The 19095-nt window shown below is 47.1% G+C and overlaps 1 protein-coding gene across 1 annotated transcript; it reads left to right on the top strand.

Annotated features, from left to right (window-relative positions):
• The first annotated feature begins 6491 nt into the window (after positions 1 to 6491).
• PRPS1 (phosphoribosyl pyrophosphate synthetase 1) lies at positions 6492 to 18394 on the top strand. The gene is made up of 7 exons (XM_084293990.1): positions 6492 to 6800; positions 8761 to 8944; positions 9289 to 9387; positions 11134 to 11258; positions 12980 to 13153; positions 13865 to 14024; positions 16348 to 18394. Exons 1-7 carry the CDS (start codon positions 6679 to 6681, stop codon positions 16438 to 16440), a joined length of 957 nt encoding a protein of 318 aa, XP_084150116.1. The 5' UTR covers positions 6492 to 6678; the 3' UTR covers positions 16441 to 18394.
• The last annotated feature ends 701 nt before the right edge of the window (positions 18395 to 19095 follow it).

Below are 19095 nucleotides of genomic sequence, written 5' to 3' on the forward strand. Positions count from 1 at the left end.
TCAGTCTAATACAGAGGAAAATTTTTTTATTGTCTGTATATAGTATATATAAAAATATATAAATTATATATATACACAAATTTATGTCTTGTTTTACAAACAAGAAAGATTAAATATATTAATCTTAATATCCAAACTAGCACTTTGTGTCTTTTTTTTTTTTTAAGAACTTGGAGATGTGGCTGTTCCTAGCCGTGTGAGCACTGCTCACAAGCAAACCCCTTATTTTTGTTGCTATAGAAATACACGCATCTGCACACAGGAAGGGTTAAGGGCTCCGCAACGTCACTGGACTGCACAGCAGTGAAGTACCAGCCTCTGAAGGAAGCCACGAAGCAGCAGGTTTGAATCGAGCTGTTTCACTTGGCACTGTTTCATGCCATTAATTTGATTAATTCCCCTCCAGGAGGGGCATGCATCCAGCAGCACCGACCCCTCACCACCAGCTCTGGGAGCTGCGGTCGTGCTGCTGCTGTCCCCAGGACACCCTCGTGCCCCTAAAGGACATGTTTTCAGCCCAGATTCAGCCTCTGTCTGGCATCTACTGCTCTGCCTGGGAAGAGGTGGCAGGGGGAAGTCCGAGCTGTGCAAACAGTTTCCTAGCTACAGGTGATGTTTCCAATACCCCGTTTCCTCTGGGGATGTGGTTCGCCTGGCACAATGAAACGCTCTCTGTTTATCAGGGAGGAAGGCGTTGATGTGTGCCCTCTGTATACCCCAAAGCCTCCAGGAGCTATAAAAGCCAAGTCTGATAAAGATCCAACATACAAAACATTAGGAACTGGGCCATTTTCTGTACGGGGGTTGAATGTGTTGTCTAAAGCAAAGATAGCAGCAGTCTCGGCTCACGCACTTTCTCTGTGCCTCCAGGCTGGTTATTTTAATCTGCATCACACCATTTCCCATGCTGAAATAACCAATGATGCTTGACACTGCCTGGGACAAAACACCTATTTATAAAGCTGGGCATGGCTCAAAAAACTGGGAAAGCCAAGAGGTTTTTTAACAACACGCAGAGCCCGAAAACGTTATTGACAGCAGGCACTTTAATCAACAATTTTGGAGCTGATGCTGAGTTCGCTTAGTACCATCTAGTGGGCAATCGGCCTCCCAGTGGAAGGGAATTAGCTCTTCACAACACAGTTATTATTTGTACAGCAGCGATGATAGGTGCTCCGGGGACGGGCAAATGTCCCCGTCTGAAGGGAGGAGCTATGCTCCTACAGACCCCAACAAGATGAATCCCTGCCTTTATTACTGTGCTGATCTTTCCAGCATTGTCCCTGTGGCCTCGCTGTGTTAGGCACTTGTAAAGGCTCCTGAAGGCAATGGTGCAGGTAACATTTTCTAGTTAATGGTTTTGAATCACAGATTTTTGAAAAATCTGTCTCAGTGACACAGCACAGAGAATTTTTTTTATTTTTTTTTTCACCCAAACCTACTTCCCTTTTCACTCTCCAGCCAGTTTATCTGCCTGTTCTTACAGAGCAGCAGCACTTCTCCAGGTTGAAACCACTGCCCCCCAGCAAAGTGTATGGCGCTCAGCAAAGGACAATATTGCTTTCCAGGGGTGCGTGCCCAAAGATAAATATGATTTTCTCCGCTCCCTCCCACCAGAGCAGCCTGCCTGAGCCCTGCTGTGAGCCCAGCAGGCTGTGCTGGCCCCAGGGCCGTGCCAGGGGGAGCTGCCTTCTCGCACTGCCCTCGCTGTGACTTTTTCACCCTGCAGTTACAGCAGGAGCAGTTTCCCAACCAGCCTTCATGGCTCCCCAGCTGCCATTAAGGCTGATCAGCCACACCGTGCGTGTGTGACCATCAGTGTAATCGCACCCATGTAACCTTCCTCCCTCTCTTAATCGTCTCTAATTTATTTCTACTCCCTTTGAGTCCTGACCAGGACAGTGGATTAAAAAAGGAACAAAAATTGGGCTCCTGCTGTTCCCTCTCATGCTCACAAGAAAAACGAGAGGCCTGGCTCTCAGGGCTCCTGTCTCAAGGCAAGGGATGAAGCTGCAGACCTTCAGCAGCATGTCCGAGATACATTTGGATGTAATGGGTTCTGTCTTTGGACTTTGCCGGTCACTCTCAGCTGGAGATGACCATCAGGTACCATGGCTCAGAGCACCCCACAGCCAAACCCCGCATCCATCGGGATTTCTCTCCCACTCCAAAGTCACAGCTCCACAACAGGGACTGCAGCAGGCCTGGGTACAACAGTGGGGTGAGCTGAATAGCTGAGCCCCACAGCTGCTGTCATCACCCCTACATGAAGATAAATGATTAACATCTAAGTTTTATCCTCATTCTGCCTTCATTCCTGTGTAAGTTATCCTAATAAATTCCCAGGTTAGGCAGCGGTGGAGCTGCCTGGGACACCCATAGCTTTAACTGGACAACAGAAAAGTCCGCATGGAAAGCCAGTAATTACCTACTTCTCTGCTCCTTATACAGTATGTATTAAAATGGTCTGTACACATCATAGGAAGCTGATTTCCAAAGGTGTTTTTTGTCAGGCTCTGTAATTCCATACTGGGACGTTAGCAGACAAGGAGCCTGCACAGGATACGATGTCCCAGCCCAGCAGAGATGCTGCCCCTTGCTGCCACCTGCTCCTCACGATAAGGAGCAAACAGAGAGGGTGTTTTTCTGCAGCTGAACTATAAAACCATTAAAAGGCAAACACACTGTGTTAAAAGCAGCAGAAAACCCAGTGCTGCCTCTCTGGATGCATGCCCTGAGGTTAGGCTGGGGACAGAGATTAAAGGGCTGTGGACGTGCATGGGATCAATGCACGCAGCCCGGAACACTTCACAGGGCTCCAATAAATTACACTTTGAAAAGCACCTTGAAAATATTCCTAAGTCTAAAGTGTTTAAGCAAAAGGGGTTTGGGTGAAGAATATTCACCTCTTGCTGGAGCAATTGGACCCCATCCTCATATTTTCAACCAGGCAGGTAGTAATAGCATGTTAAAAATGAGAAATGTATGCAAAGGGACCGGACAGCTCTTTAAAGACCTTGTAATTCGTAAGTCCATACTGTTTCTTATGGAGGCTTGAAAATACTACTTGTTTTCCACTGTTTATGCTGACAAATGGTGGCTGTGCTCTGGTTGGGGTGTGTCCTGTGTGGCCGTGCTAGCACTGCTAGTGCTGCCATTGAGCAGGGTATGGGTGAGCTTTATTCCTAAACACAACCCACCTGAAACCCGTGGGATCCCGATGATTAAGTGATTTTCCTCTTCAAAGGAGAAAATAGGGTGTTTCAAAGAGAGTCAGTAAAGATCTGGAAAGAAGACATCTTTTATTTGATCCTAGTGGGTTTGATAGTAGCAGAGAGGGGATTTACCTGAAAATAATCCGTCTGAAAAAAGGGTAGAGGCAGAGAAGCAGCAGAAAATGAGCAGCCAGTAGAAATGCTTCCCGAGCTGATGGTTAGTTTTTCTGCTGCCCACACAGAAAAGCCTCAGTTTTCTGAACTGTTAAGTGAGAATACAGGAAAAGAGAGTGAAATCCGGAACATCATAAAACTGGAGATGGGCCCTAAGCCACAGAGGCAAACGCATTCGACATTGTGAATTCATGCATCCAAAGGGCAAAGAGTTGTGCTATTTATATCGAGTGCCATTCATTAACAGAATGGTCTACAAGCCATTGCAGTCACACGGCAAACAGAAGGGAAAAAAAGGAAAAAAAACTCTCAGCAACACACTTTCTGCATGAAAATGGATCCTTGATTAAGTGACTGGTGGTAATTGAGTGGCAATTGTATGCAGGAATGTGCCAAGGGAAGGAAAAGGGCTACTTGTCTTGATTGACATCTCCATGAAATGTGATACTATTAATGTGCTGCCTAAAACTTCCTGGAAAATGTATTATCAGGCCACAATACACAAAGGCATTTCTGAATAAATGAACTTCCACAGCCTCAGTTAGATAAAAAGGGAGGTTTGCCATTCATGTGCTTTCAGGTTCATAATTTCATAATTTCCCAAACACGAGAGAACACAGCACCTCAGGCTCTAGGCTAGTTCCTTCTGGTACCAAAATCAACTCACACTTGTCCACAGGGTAAGCCAGAGGACCATTAAATACAATTCCTTAGACTGGAATAGATCTTTCAGCTTATTTCATTTGGCTTTCACACTGAAGCAAGCCAAACTGCATTATGCGCTTCAATTCTGAATAAGGGCGTCTACACACAAGTTAAGATACTCCAGTCCACTTTCACATCGCGCCTTACTGAGTCTGTTGTTAATTTTCCTGAGCACCCTTTGAGAAACAACCAGGCTCTCAGGGCAGTGGTTCTTAACCACACAGTCTCATCCAGCTGAAGCCGGCCCAGATAAACATCTCCCTCTTCAAAGCTGGTTCTCCTTGTCCCTGCTTCTTGGGTTAATGGGAATGCAAGCTGCTAACAGGCTGTCGCTGAGGAACCTCATGAGCTGGCTTTTGGGGTTTGTTTAGCTAAGACTTAGTTACATGCTGGTAAAAGCTTCTCCTCAGTAAAATCTCTGAGATTACCCTGTTATAAGAGCTGCACTAACGATAGTAATAAATCGTTAAGATGGATGGACTTTTGTCCCCGTAACCACAGTGCTGTCTGATCCTCCAAAGACACTCTGGTAGCTGAAATACTGAAGGGTGGCAGGACTTTTCGTAGCTTGTGCTCCTGGCCTTTTAACAACACTGCAAGCACTGCGAGGCAGCAGGGAGATGCAGCACTGGAACACACACTACGGCTGCAGATTCCCAGTGCCCAGATCATCAATAAGCTAGGAAAATAAGCTAGGAAGGGACAGTGATGTTGGGACACAGAAAACAATATTTCTACATTCAAGAAAGAAGAAAAAAAAAAATAAAAAAGGCATTTAAACCAAGACTGAAGCAAATGGCTCAGAAATAAATATTTCAGGGACTGCAAAGAAGTTATCCATCTTCCAAATTCTTCAAACTGCAACACCAGAAGCAAGCCTTCTGTAGCCTCTGTTCTGTAGGGAGGAGAGGCCTTGAAGTTATTTTTAGAAGATATAGCTTTATCACTGAAAAATTTGTACAGAACAACCATTACAAGCTTGCAATTATCCCAAACTCTCATTTGAAAAATATGTTGTGAACTGTGAGAGGCCCATACGGTAAGAACAACAACAGTTGTTGGTTTTTTTAGGTGTCTAACAGACAAAAGTAGAGGAGCTGTGTGTAATAGTTACAGTGATGTATTTTTGGCACAAGGACATGGCTGTTAGAAATTTGGGAGATAGCCACAAATCCCCTCACGTTAACCATCGAGTAGCCATCTTAGAGTGGTATTTTTTGCTTCGTTATTAAAATGAGCAACCTTTACTAACAAATTAGAAGCAGAGGGCTGTGTTTTTCCTTTCCTGTTTGTTGGGTTTGCTCCATGTCCCAGCATTCCATGAGCTGCCAAATTACACCAAAAAATTAGAAATTACCACCAATCTGCTATTCTCGATCCCATTAATGCTAAATATGGAAATTAATATATATTTTAATCCAGATGAATTCCAAGTAATGAACTTTCGCAGAGGGTTAGGGAAAACCTCCTCTAAGTCATTTTGAAAACGTGGCCGGCCTACGTGAACTGCAAATGATTTCTTCCAGCTGAATTCTCGAGAGCTCAAAGCGGTAACTTGCCAATGAATCGCTGGAGTTTGTTATCTGTGAGGCAGGCAGGTTAAACGGGAAGGAATTTCATGACTGAATGCATATTTTAAAGAAGCTGTTTGGTGCTTGTGTTTTGTGTATTTAAAACTTTTTTTTTTAATAAAACCTAAAGTAATTTCGATAATCACATACAGACTGGGAGCTCACAAGAGACTAATTGCAGGATTAGGTCAAAAACCGTGATTATAAATATAAAAAACCCTCAGAAATTAAACAGTTTATTAAAATAGCACCCATGGGTCTTCACACTGATGAAAAAAAAAAAAAAAATCTCTTTATTTGCAATTCAGGGCATCCACCATCACTGTGACTTTTTATGTCTCGAAACGGGCGCACAGGGACCGGGGCCAGGCCCTGCGCCGGGGGCCATTTTCTCGCCGCCCCCCGAGGCCGCGCTGCCATCATGGCGGCAGGGGCCCGCCCGCCAATCAGGCGGCCTCTACCCCTCCCGGCCACGTGGGGCAGCGCCGTCGGCCCGCTCCGGATGCTGCCGCGGCCGCTTCGACCAATCGGCGGACGAGCGGGCGGGCGGCGACCAATCACAAGCGCCCCTCCCGCCTTTCGCCCCGCCCCCTGAAGGAGCACGCGCGCGCAGAGCCCTCCTCCTCCCTCCGCCGTTGTTTAGGCGTGCGGCGGGGGGCGCCAAGCCACGCCCACCCCTCCCTTCACGCCATTGGTGCGCCGGCAGGGGGGCCCTCCCCCTGCTCCCGCTCAGCCAATGGAAAGCGCGCTAGGGCGGGGCTGGGTGGGCGGGCAGTCTATAAAAGGGCCGCGCGGCTGGCGGGAAGGGGTAAGATGGCGGAGTAGCCGCGGCCGGCGTGGCTTGCGCTCCGTGTGCCGCGTCCGCGGGCAGCAGCCGGGTGGATCCCCGCGCCGCAGCGGGCCGCGGTGCGAGGCGGAGCGGGGCGCAGGAGGAGGAGGAGGAGAGGAAGAGGAGGGAGGTGGAGGAGAAGGGAAAGGAGGAGGGCAGCGCCCCCGCCGCCGCAGCCGCCGCCATGCCCAACATCAAGATCTTCAGCGGGAGCTCGCACCAGGACCTGTCGCAGAAGATCGCCGACCGCCTGGGCCTGGAGCTGGGCAAGGTGGTCACCAAGAAGTTCAGCAACCAGGAGACATGGTGAGGCGGGGGCGGGGGGCGGACTACACCTCCCGGCGGCCCCCGCGGGCGGCGCGGCGATGGGGCCTCGCGCGGGCGGCGCGCGGGGGCTGCTGGGAGTTGTAGTGCGGAGGGGAGGGGGGGGGCGAACACGGGCGGGCCCCGCGGCTGGGCCTCGAGGGGGCCTCGGGTGGGCTCTGCCCCGGGGGGGGGGGGCAGCCAGCACCTGACAGGCCATGTATGGGGCCTGCCCCAGCTGGGGAGCCGGGATCTGGCTTCATTTCTGCCTTTTGCTACCAAAATCCCTCTTAAAATTAGAAGGGGGAGGCAAAAAAATAATATTAAACTCTGAAATCCGCACGTGGAAATCGCAGTCAGCGTGTGAACACTGCCCGCAGTGTGCCACAAACGGCCCTCGGTGCCTGCCCCAACCCCCTCCTCGCCTTTGCAGCCCATGTGTTTTTTTTGCAGGATAAGGAAAACGCAGAAAGCTGTGTTTCCATTGCACAGGGATTGATTGTAACCCCCCATGCTTGAAAAGCAGTGTGAGGAGCTGTAAAAAGAGCCGGGTTATGATTTACAGCAGGTGCCGCTGCGCTTCTCATCGGGTTTCATCAACTGCCCCTACCCGTTCCCGGTGACCAGCCAGCAGGTTTTTGTGTGATCTAATGGGGCCTTTAAACATCTGATAGATATCTTACTTTAAGAAATTTATAGCCACATCTTGCCTGAAAAAAACGAGATTATTTTATCAGAACAGTCCAGGGGTAATTTTGAATGCTGAATGTCTTTAACCAGCTCTGATATTAGGTGCTCCGAGTACAGCGGGAGCTGGCTTGTGGGCTCACTGTTAATTCAGACACCCACCCGGTGGGAGGTTTCCTTGCTGGCTGAAATTCGTCGTGATAGACTGGTGTATGCTGCAAGTCAGCGCAATAAAAATGGCAAAGTTACTTGGAACCAGCAGTGTGCTGGTGGAAATGGAGCAGCAAGACCCTAAAGGCCACGTGGTCAGCAAAACCATGTTGAAGGGGAGATGAGAGAATAAAATCAAAGTAAAGATCTACCCTAAGGTGCTGTAAAATTGAAGCCATTAGGAGTGCATTGGGCAATCATCTGCCCACTTGCTCGTAGTTTGGTGTGGCAGCGAGCTGCAGGATGGCTCAGCATCTCCAGCACAAGGAGAAACTGTGCAAGGACTTTGTCTTCCCTTGGGTGCCTCCTGGTGCCTTCCAGATCCGTGCAAGGCTTCCCCAAACTCCAGTGTCGCAGTGCTTGGTAGTTAATCTGCTCCCACAAAAGGCCTTATCCAGCATTTCTCTGTAGGAAGCCTCAGAGCTCAGGCTGCCGCTTGCTTTCCAGCTCTGCCTTTGGCGCAGGTGTCTTGGAACAGGCGCTGGAGCTGGCAGTTTGCTGCTGGCAAACAGGACCTTTGGCTTGTATTCAGTCCCCTCATCAGCTGGGATTAGTGTGCATTACATCCAGGAGGAAATTAACCCCAAAAGCCTTTCCAAAGTGAAAAGCTTGAGGGCTTCTCTGTTCAAGCCAGTGAATAGCTGTTATGACTCTAAATCTAATAATCTGCTGCAGCATAGCTGCTGTTAGGAGCTTGGCTCGGCTTTCCCTGCTGGCTGGCCGTCATCCCCGCTTCCTTTATGCGCTGCTGCTTTTAGCAGGGCTGGTTGTACTTCTGTGATTCGGAGGGACGAGGAGTGTTTGAGGGTGTTTACATGCTCAGCTTGTGCTGAGCTCGAAAGTACAGGCTGAGCGCTTCTGGCCTTACTGAACCATTAAATTTGAGTGGTGAGTGATGTGGAATGGCCACTGAGCAAATAAGCAGCAGCGTTGGTGCTGGGCACCCTTGGTGATAGCACATCAGCACCCACACACCCTTGGGAATGCAGCCCCCTGGTCGCTCTGCAGACGTGCAATGGCTGGTTTTAATTTCTATTTGGATTCTTCTTTCCCCATCTGTCTCCAGCGTGGAAATAGGTGAGAGCGTACGTGGGGAGGACGTCTACATTGTGCAGAGTGGCTGTGGTGAAATCAATGACAATCTGATGGAGCTTCTTATCATGATAAATGCCTGTAAGATCGCCTCAGCCAGCAGAGTCACAGCTGTCATACCCTGCTTCCCTTATGCTCGGCAGGACAAAAAGGACAAGGTAAGGGATTAGATAAAGGTTTCTGCCTGGGGAGATGCGTGTATGCATTGAAAATCCTGACTGCCCGGCAGCTTTAAATGAAGTTGAATATGTAGTAGAACAGATAAAAGTTACTTTCCCTTACTTGAACCTAAGGGCTTCAGACTGCAGATTCACCTTTTCATAAAGATGCAGTTCTGCTTGAAAATACACCAACCTGTAATCACCAGCTGATGAGAAGGTGCAATGTTAATGAGTACTTCCTTCAGTAACTGCTCGTGAATCATTGCCTAGAGGTGGAAGGCTGACATCTTGATGAAGGAGTTGAACTTGTCTTAAATGCTGTTTTTTTTTTCCTGTACTAGAGCCGAGCTCCCATCTCTGCCAAGCTGGTTGCAAACATGCTGTCTGTGGCAGGTGCAGATCACATAATCACCATGGACCTGCATGCATCTCAGATCCAGGTAGGAGCTGAAATCAGAAGTGCTTATCTGCTCTGTCTGAGCTTGCTTGCTGCCTTGCAGGCTTTCTAGTGATCTTTCTTTTTAGCTGCAACAGCAATCAGGACTGGAAGGGACTTGCAGGGTCAGTTAGGGTACAGGGAGGTGAGCAACAGGTTCATCTGTAAATAAAATTACAGCTGTTCCTGTCAGCCTAGGCAGAATGAGCCCTGTGTGAGTGAATGTTGGGTAGGTAAATGATGCGTGCAGCTTTGTCCCCATACAGTGACACCGTGTGCTCAACTGGTCCTTTGAAGGATTTGAGATGAAGAATGGCTTTATCCAGAGTGTTCTTGAACGGTGAGCATTGCTGTCTCATGCTTAGTTGTCAGGGAGATGTGAGTGTTCCTGTCAGTGAGTGGCAGTACTGCTGCCCTGGGTGCAGTGACCCTCCAGGTGAGCTGGCACAGCTGCTTGTGAGGGTTCAGTTGTCCAGGGCAGTGATCCCATGGTTTGCTACTGGTTAGGTGGGCAACGCTGCTTGTACCCATTCACTTCTGCCCTTCCCCTTATGTTGGCTTCAGTCCTCTCCCGAGCTGCCAGTGAACTGAAAGTTTTTCATGGGTTTTGCTGGATTAGCGAACCAAGTGGTCCCACTGAGCAGCTGAAACCTTGACCAGGTCCTGCTCTGACACAGCAAGAGGTGCACCAAGCTGAGGCAGGACAGCAGGCTGATAAGTTGGTAGGCCTGTCTTTCTGCCTTGAGTGAGCTCTGAGACAGAGAAACCAAAATCATTGCAGCTGGGGTGGATGTGGCAAAGGGGAGGATACCTGATACATAACTGCGTTGCCACAAGCATTTTGAGTCCAGAGAGGTCAGGTGTCAGCTGCCTGGTGAAGTAGGTGGGCTTGCTGTCACTTTAACAGTTGAAAATGCAGCCATTCGTACTTCAGTATCAATCATTCTGCTATAATTTGCCCAGAAACATTTTGTCTCAGATGGAAAGATCTGTGAGAGCACAGCTGAGATTTTGGGAAAGCTGATGAAATAGAAGAGCAGAGCCCAAGGTGGTATTTCTCTTCCCTACGAGGCTTGGAGCTGTGATGTGTGCCACAGGGTTCACCATCAGCAGTGGTGAGGTTCAGTTAAATAACTGGTTTTGTGTAGATGAGCGTCCTGCTGGGTTGCTGCACCCCGAAGGAATGATGGTAGGAAGGATCTACCCTGCACCTCACATGGAAGGCCTGTTTTGCTAGGCACTCCTTCCCACTCTCCTGCCCATTGCTCCCTGTCCGGGATTAACTTACTGGCTTTTAGTGACCTTTGAGGTTTACCTGGAGGAGTCTGCTGGGTCAGTGTGGAGTTGTGTAACCAGCTGCAGGAGTTTAGAAACAGATGTTACTCAAGGGTTTTTCAGAGGTTTACTGTAGATACAAACAGGGTAGGTAATAAGCTGTAGAGATTGACTTTGTAAACAGACAGCTAGGCTATGGAAAAGAGTGTTTGTTGGTTTTCTGTACCACTTAGGATAGAACTAGGTCCGTGTTGTAAGTGTCAGATGTAAAGGGCTATGTGTGCTGCTAAACTGGCTCCAGTTGTACATTGCTGTACTGTGTGTCCCAAAGGCTCCTGCTGTTCATCAAAAGAAGTAGAAAGGAAAGCTGGAAATGCTGTGGAAAGGTGGTGGCTGTGGCTGATGATACAGAAGTTGTCTTCTGTTTTGGGGATGTGACCTTCAGCTACATCTGTTCCTGGTGTCTTTCTTGCAGGGCTTTTTTGATATCCCTGTTGATAACTTGTACGCTGAGCCTGCTGTACTGAAATGGATCAAAGAGAACATCGCGGAGTGGAAGAACTGCACCATCGTCTCACCAGATGCTGGTGGAGCCAAGAGGTAAGCTGTCAGAGCAAGCTGAGACGGTTCTGTATCTACTGCAGTTCCTGAGGGTGCTTGTAACTAGCTGCAGCCTTATTCTCGAGGCACGTGTTTCCCTCTGCCAGTCTGCCCCAGCTAGGGAAGAGAGGTCAAGTGCTCTTCCTGGGGAATATTTAGAAGGTTTCTTGGGCTATGCAGAGGGCTGAATAGCTTCTAGACTCACATGTGCATAGGTAGGAATTGGGCAATGACTACATCCGTTGGACTAAAACTATTTTTAGTAGAAGGGGAATTGTGCAAGTTAAAAGGAGGAAATCGTGTAGCTCATCTGCCTATATGAAGATGAGGTTACCCCTGCTGGTTAATGATGCCTTTTGATCTAGGCTGTTCTCTGCAGTGTTGAGCTTAGTCTAGTGAAGCATTTTCGTGCTTTATTGCTCTTAATTTGAATTGCTTGCTGTGACTTCAGCCTGCTGCTGCTCTTCCTGAGAGCAAAGATAATAGATGGTTACTTTCTTAAGAGCAGCAGCATATGGTACAGCACATCCCTGCTTTGATGGTCTGATAATCTACCATCTTCATGCAGATGAACACCACACTTTGTGGGCAATTTGGAATGCTCTCAGGTGCTTATTAGGAGAAACTGGGGCTGATTCTTGATGCTTCTGTGTAATGGCTCCATGTGAGCAGACAGCCAAGGGAAGCAGATGCGTTCTTTAATCCAGGGTACTGTTACACCAAAATGGTTCCTGGTTCACATACCTTGGAGTGATTTAAGTTGCCTGTCACAGCCAAGCAATACGACTGCTGTAGAGCAGTGCATGCCTTCCTGTAGCTTTGTTGTGGTCCGTGCATTAGACACAACCTCTTGTCTATGCAACTACTTGTTGTGTAATGCAGTATGTGGAGTGCCAAGTCAGCCAGCTATAATCTGACCTCTAGAGACTTCTTCAAAAGCCCCTTAAGCTGAAATGCGATGATCTTGGGTGGTGTGGTATCTTATGGAGGTGCTGCAGAACTAAATACCTTAGTAAAGAGTTCAGTTTGTCTTGCACAGGACTACCAGGACAATGAGTCTGATCTACTGAGGATGGGAACCTGCTCATAAGTATAGAATTTCTCAGGGGCAGGTGCATTTTGTTCCTTACCATTAATGCTTTTAAACTCTTTTGCTATTCATCAGTATCAATACATTATGTTTGGATCCCTCCTAGAAGGTTTTTTGTGGTCTCTTCAACAAAAGTAAATGGTGGTGGACTTGCTTTTATTGAGTGTGTACTCCTGCCACTGCCCTTGTGCTAGCGTCTATGCCTTTGGCCCCGTGACAATTGAGTGCTTATATGAGCACAAGTAGTTCCCTGTCTTAACACAACTTCAGCTGTTCCAGTGAAGTTTTATAAAGATGACAAGTTGCCAAGCATTCTGGTTGCTTGAGGTTTGCCAAACCTGCTAGTTAAGGTTTGTTTTGAGCTTTAGATGCAAATTAATTTGCAGTGGTCAGGTTAAAGACTGTTTTACTAGTCGCTGTTATCAGGAAAGATTAGATCAAAGATTCCAGTGGAAGTGCTCGAGGAGAAGCCAAGGTGGCAGAGTTGTCTTCTATGACCTGCTCGAGACCAGTTAGCAGATGTGTTGACAGCTTCTTTTATGGCAGTCTTAGTGCTTAATAGTTTTAGCGGAGATTTGACTAAAGCTATTGTGTGGAGTTAAGTGTGGTTTGGAAACTGTTCTCTCTTCAGAGTGACCTCCATTGCAGATCGGTTGAATGTAGACTTCGCCCTCATTCACAAGGAGCGCAAGAAGGCCAACGAGGTGGACCGCATGGTGCTGGTGGGTGATGTGAAGGACAGAGTGGCCATTCTGGTAGATGACATGGCAGACACGTGTGGCACCATCTGTCATGCTGCAGACAAGTGAGTAAGGCTGACTGATACGTTCCTAAATGAAAAAACTGTTGTTAATGATCACTAATGAATTGATCAGATTACTTGCACGTGGAGTTTCACAAGGTAGTGGAGTTCCTTGATTACTGATCTAATTTCATCCGTGATAAAAAGTCTAGCTTAACTTTGTACTGCGTGAACAGCTAGGAGGTCTCCATAAATAGTCTCCTTTTTTCATTTGAAAACAGTTTATATGGAAGGTATGGCTAGTGGATATTGCTCTTGATGGGTAAGCTTAGTGATGTTTAATTTCTCACACTTGAATTTAATAGTAGGTCACGTACCATCTCTGACTATATTTGGTGGGATTAAACACCGTCTCAGTCATCAACTTAAGATCATGTCTGGATTTCTATTAGCAGTGAGCTTTTCAAGCTTTGCCATCAGCTGTCTCCATTAGAAAAGCCTGCACATGCAATGCTCTGTAGTATTTGCTGCCTTGTGTTGGCAGGAGTCACAGAAGGTGGTTTAGTATGGTCTAGCCCAAATGTCCCAGAACTGATAATGTTTTTTGAATGTATAGTTTGCCTGTGCTAGATTTTATGGTACTTGTTAAACTGTTTTCTTCCCCCAAATCAATAACAGACAGGAGGGGGAATATCAAAGGTAGTCTGTCCCCTAAGCATATGGTACTTTAATACCGGTTAAAAATTTCTCATCTGTCTTTTTCCTCCCTCATAGGCTTGTGTCAGCTGGAGCCACCAAAGTGTATGCCATCTTAACTCATGGTATCTTTTCTGGGCCAGCAATATCTCGGATCAACAACGCCTGTTTTGAGGCAGTTGTAGTCACAAACACAATACCCCAGGAGGACAAGATGAAGCAGTGCCCTAAAATCCAGGTGAGTGTCTCATTTCTCTTCTGTCACTCCTTGGGGATGGTAGCACTTGTCTGTCCCCTTGTTAGTGGGGAAAACCTCATAATACTGTCCAGTGCTCACAGCAGTGTTACCAGACTATAGTTTCAGTAGCAGAGCTGACCAGTCCTCGTGTTCTAATTGCTGCATGACAGCAGACCTGGTACACTGATAAAATACACCTCCTTATCCAGGTAGTCTTAAAAGTTTAAGTCATTTTTTCCAGTGTTTCTTACCTAGTTCCAATCACTGATTGGATGTGGGACAGTCATGTAAGCAAGCAGTTGTCACTCCATAGTGTAAGGACATGTGCTGATGACACACAGCACGCAAGCAGAAGTAGGTAGGGATTTCTGAAGCCAATAATGATGCCAGCTCCAGTTGTGAAATAACCTAGGTGAGACCCTTCAGAGCAGGAGGGTGTAAGCCTTATTTTTCCTCACTAGAACTTCAAAAGTCCAGAAGGATTTCTGCTCTGTGAGAAGTCTGGTTCTTGCCTTTCCTGATGCCCTTGGAAGATCAGAGAAGCTACTGAATTTATAACAGCAAGCACAGGGAAGCATAATTTCAAGGGATGTGACTACTTGAAACACTGTCTTGTACTTGTGAGCCTATGCGCAATCCTTTAAGCAGATCTCTTTTATCTGTATGTCCTTTTTGTGACAAGACCTTTTGTGAAGGAAGTAGGCCTGGTCTGGGGGAGCTGTCTGGTGGTAATAACTGAGTGGCCTGAAGAGGGAGCACAGTCTCAGTCCGTGTATGTGTCCTGCTGGTTTCTCTGAGAGCAGGTGACAACTCCACAGGACATGGCTCAGATAAGTGCCAAAGATAAGCAGAAGCACTTTGCCATCCATATCAAAGCAAGCAGCCAATTTCTTGATGCTCGTTTTGTATCTTGGGTTTTCTATTTAGGAAAAGTACTGTGGCATTTTGTTTCTGAAGCTGGGGCTAACTTTCCTGGAAGAAAAAAAAAAATGGCTGTGGATCTTGAGCTAGGCACAACTTGAGGATTTTCTGTGTGAACAGGCAGCTGGAAGATGCAGCTTTACCTGAGCATTCAGACATTAAGAGGTTTGTCAGAAGCTTAAGGTACTGCTGTAGCATACACACAGTCAAGGACATCCTAAGTGTTGACTTCGCAGTGCAGATACATAGGGCAAAGGCATTTGGAGAATTTCTGGGAGGTCCTGCTCATCACCAAGTCTGAAAAGCAAATGGGACTGCTAATGCTCAGCTAGTACTGTGCTGTAAGTGTAGCAGGCTGCCCAGTACCCCAGAGTTCTGGTGAAAAGAAAGCTCAAATGGTTGAATCTGAAGGGAATTTTAAGCTGGTTTTGGAAGCAAATTACAAGCTGATTGCAAACTTAATCAGCACTAACTTCTGGGTGATGTTCCTGCAGCTGAACACATCTAAAAGATACCTGATGCTTTGACTTCCCTGCACGCTAACAGTTAACATAGGCAAAATACACCACTGCTAATCAGTATGTAAATCGCTGTAGCCAAAGATTGCCGTGGAGTCGCTTTACAGGCTCTTACTTACACATCACTCTTAGGCTAACATCTCATGTTTGGTGTTGGGAAATACAGAAGCACAGGAGTTGTAAGTCCCATGGTGTCTGCTTTTGCAGTTCCGAGTTTTTTTCCTTCCTTCTTAGGAGGCAAACTATCCAGGAGAAAGAAACTTAAATACCAATTTCACTTAATTCATGCACTGTGACTGTGGTGCTTAGTGAGAGACTGCATTGTAGTGAAAGGTGTTGGTGCTGGGGTTCAGAGCTAGAGTTTTACTGAGTTTACTGAGACTTTTTTTTTCCCCTCCTGTTAACTGGTTTACCCCACCAGGTGGAGCCAGTGCAGTGACTTGGTATTGGGAGCACAGTAGCTTCACCTCTGATTTAAAAGAAAAAAATAACTTCTAGCAGTGATGATAAAGCCTCATGACTCAAGAGAAGCAATCTGATGGTGCTGTAGACTGCCTGAACTCCTCTGCAACCCACACAAAATGAATAAGATAGTCTGAGGGTAAACAGACTAGGGTAAAAGGTTTCTAGGGAGTTTCAGCAAAGAAAGGTGACAACAGACTGTCATCTTGATGAAGATCAGCAAGGTATTTCTTGCAGTAGAACAGCATTGGGGTGATACAGAACAAGTCCCTGTCCTGTGTAGAACTAATCTTTCTACATCTGGCATGTTACAGATTCAGGGTAATGAGTTTGCTTTTGGAGTTCTTCCTGACATACTGGCGATTCTGCCAGGCTTCATGTATCTTCTCAGTGACCCTGCTACATCTTTCTTTCCCCCCCAGGTGATTGACATCTCAATGATCCTCGCGGAGGCCATCAGGAGGACTCATAATGGGGAATCTGTCTCCTACCTATTCAGCCATGTCCCTTTATAACAACAGATGCCAGCTGCTGCTTGTATGGCTTTTTTTTAAACCAAAAGTTGTTCAGCTTGTTGTAAAGTTCAGTAGAAGACTCTGCTTGTTCCAGTGCAGTTCTCCACAGCTCCTCCTGCTTAAGTCAGGCTTACTGGCTCTGACCCCAACACGGGGAGGCTGGGGGGGAAGCTCATCTCTGTAACACTCCAACTCCACCAGCAACCCTGTGCATTGGGGCTCGGCAGTAGCATTGACTCAATACTGCAGATCTGTGGAGAGCAGGACTGACACATGGCTAATTGCCACAATTATTTTTTTGGGGGGGTGGGGGGGAGAGGGTTTGTCTGTGAGCAGGGTTAGGTAAGCACACCCTGAATTGTTTGGGAAGTAGATCTCCCTAGGACATGTTGGTTTGGATCTACAGCAAGAGCCCAAGAGACTGCTTTGACTCTTACCACTCTACACGTGACAGAAGCCCTTGAAGAGGGACGAGGAAGGCTTGTATCTTGGCCAAGCTTGACCCTAGGTGGAGCCCTGGGGACACCTGGAAGGTGGTTCTGCTACAGCTTCCTCCTTCGAAATGGAAGGAGGTGAGTGTAGCTTGCGAACTTGAGTTCATCTTAATTGATGAAGAAATGAAATGTTCTTTAACATGCTACACGGCAAAATGGTGAGAGCCTGGTGTGTGCAGTGCTGTCTTGCTGCGTTACCTTAGTGGTGAAGGTGCATCCTGGGCAGGTGTTCTCCCTCTTACGCTGAGGATGCCCGGTGGTTGTGGGCTTTAGTTTTTAGGGTAGACTAAAACCAGTTCCTCAATTTCACAAGTTCCCGTTAGCCTTGCTCGTGACTAAAGGACTGCTGTCATGTACTTTATGGCTGCACCTTGATGTGCTGTGCAAATGTACCTTGATCCTTTTTTACCAGTACACCAGTGAACGGAGCCTCTTCACCCCACAGAAGCCTGGCGTTGCGTTTAGCAAGTGCCTGCTTAGATGCTAGGGTGACCGAGTAGGCAACAGCTTTGTGTTCAGCTGTCTTAAGCTCTGCCTGCAATCCTGCTGTCCCGCAAGTTACTGATGCGCTGGTTGCTTGTCCTGGTCACTAATTACTTGCCTTGTGTGCATTGCTCTTTGTAAAAGATCCTAAACCTGGGAGAATGGGAGGCTGCAGGACTAGAGGGCCTGAAGAAGCCCTCAGGGTGGCTCTGATGCTGTGGAGTGCTTACGGCAGTGGGTTGAAGAGGCTTGTGATACACAGTACTGGGAAAACTGCTGATCTAAAACCAATCTGGCAGGCAGAAAAATGCCTGAAAGAGAAATACCAAAACTAGAGCTGGCTGAGGCTCTTGGATGTAAAAATAAGGCTCATCCAAAACTTGGATGCTTAGTAGCTGTACCAGACAATCTTAAAGTAAACTGCTAAATCTCTCCTGGACTCTTACGGCGTTACAGACCGAGCTGTTTTATGCTGTGGTTTTTATAAGCACTCCTCTGATTTATTTGTGAGATGGGGAAGGGAAAAAGGGAACAGAAGGAACTTGAAATAGCTTGCTAGGGTAACTAGCAAGGCGCTGGGGGCTGGGGTGTCAGTGGGATTAACTGAAAAATGTGGGTAAGACCTAGGGAAGTACTTCTTTAGCTGTGCCTTTTCATGAAGACTTCTCCCCTCTCCCTTCCTACATACCCTGTCCTGTGGCAATGTTAACACTTCTATTACAGTGTAGGGTTTTTCTTTTGTATAAGAATTGGTGTTTGTCTGGAAAGTGTGTGTCTCTTGCTTCTTTGCTTTGCATCCTGCACTGAGCTCTCCTGAGTCTGATTCCTGCCTCCTCCTTTGGAGCCCCTGCTGCCACACTGCCAATGCCCCGAGAGCCAAGAGCCAGGACATCAGAGCAGCGGTGTGAGGATTTACAGCAGCATTTGTGTTTAAACTTAAGACCTGATGAAGGAATTAAACTTTTATTTAAAAACCACGGCCTCTGCCTATAAATGCTTCCAAAAACCCTACCAAGATGTGCATCTTCTGAACTGGGTCACTTGTAACCTTGATTGTGGAGTAATGTGGTTTGGAACGAACCTTGGCAGGTCATCTTGTTTGACAGCAGGGCCGACTGTGAGGTGGTTCAGCTTTCCTGTGCTCGCGTTGCATGGAATAAAATGCTTAGGACCAAGCTACTTCTGGTGGCTGTGATCTGTAATCTTACAGCCTTAGTTGTTTGAGGTGGTAGTGCGGTTTCTCTTGTCCTGTTCAATTAGATATCTGAGCAGATCTGTTCACACAATGTTCAGGTGGGGGAAAACCTAAATAGTTTAGCAAGCATGAATGAAGAATTGCTAAATCTCTTGCACAGAGCTAATGAGCTGAAGCAGCAGGATTGTTATGAGAAGCAGTTGTTTACCTAACCCGTGATCCTTATTGTGTATTGTAGACCCAGAAAGTATAAATGAAATTAAGAGGATGAGATCTCAGTTCTAGAGAAAGGTCTTTGACCTTACAGCAGTCTTCATGCCCTAGATTGAACCATTGCTTCAGGAGCTACAGCTTCAGGTAGACTTTTTGCTGAAGACCACTATGGTCATTCCTCTGTTAAAATATTTCAGTACTGGTCATGGAATACCCAAACTGGATTTCTGCCCCCTCCCAGTTGGCAGCATGGCAGCGGTGGTGTTGGTG

The sequence above is a fragment of the Netta rufina genome (assembly GCF_964035555.1).
Source record: "Netta rufina genome assembly, chromosome: 12".
In the NCBI taxonomy this organism is placed as follows: domain Eukaryota; kingdom Metazoa; phylum Chordata; class Aves; order Anseriformes; family Anatidae; genus Netta; species Netta rufina.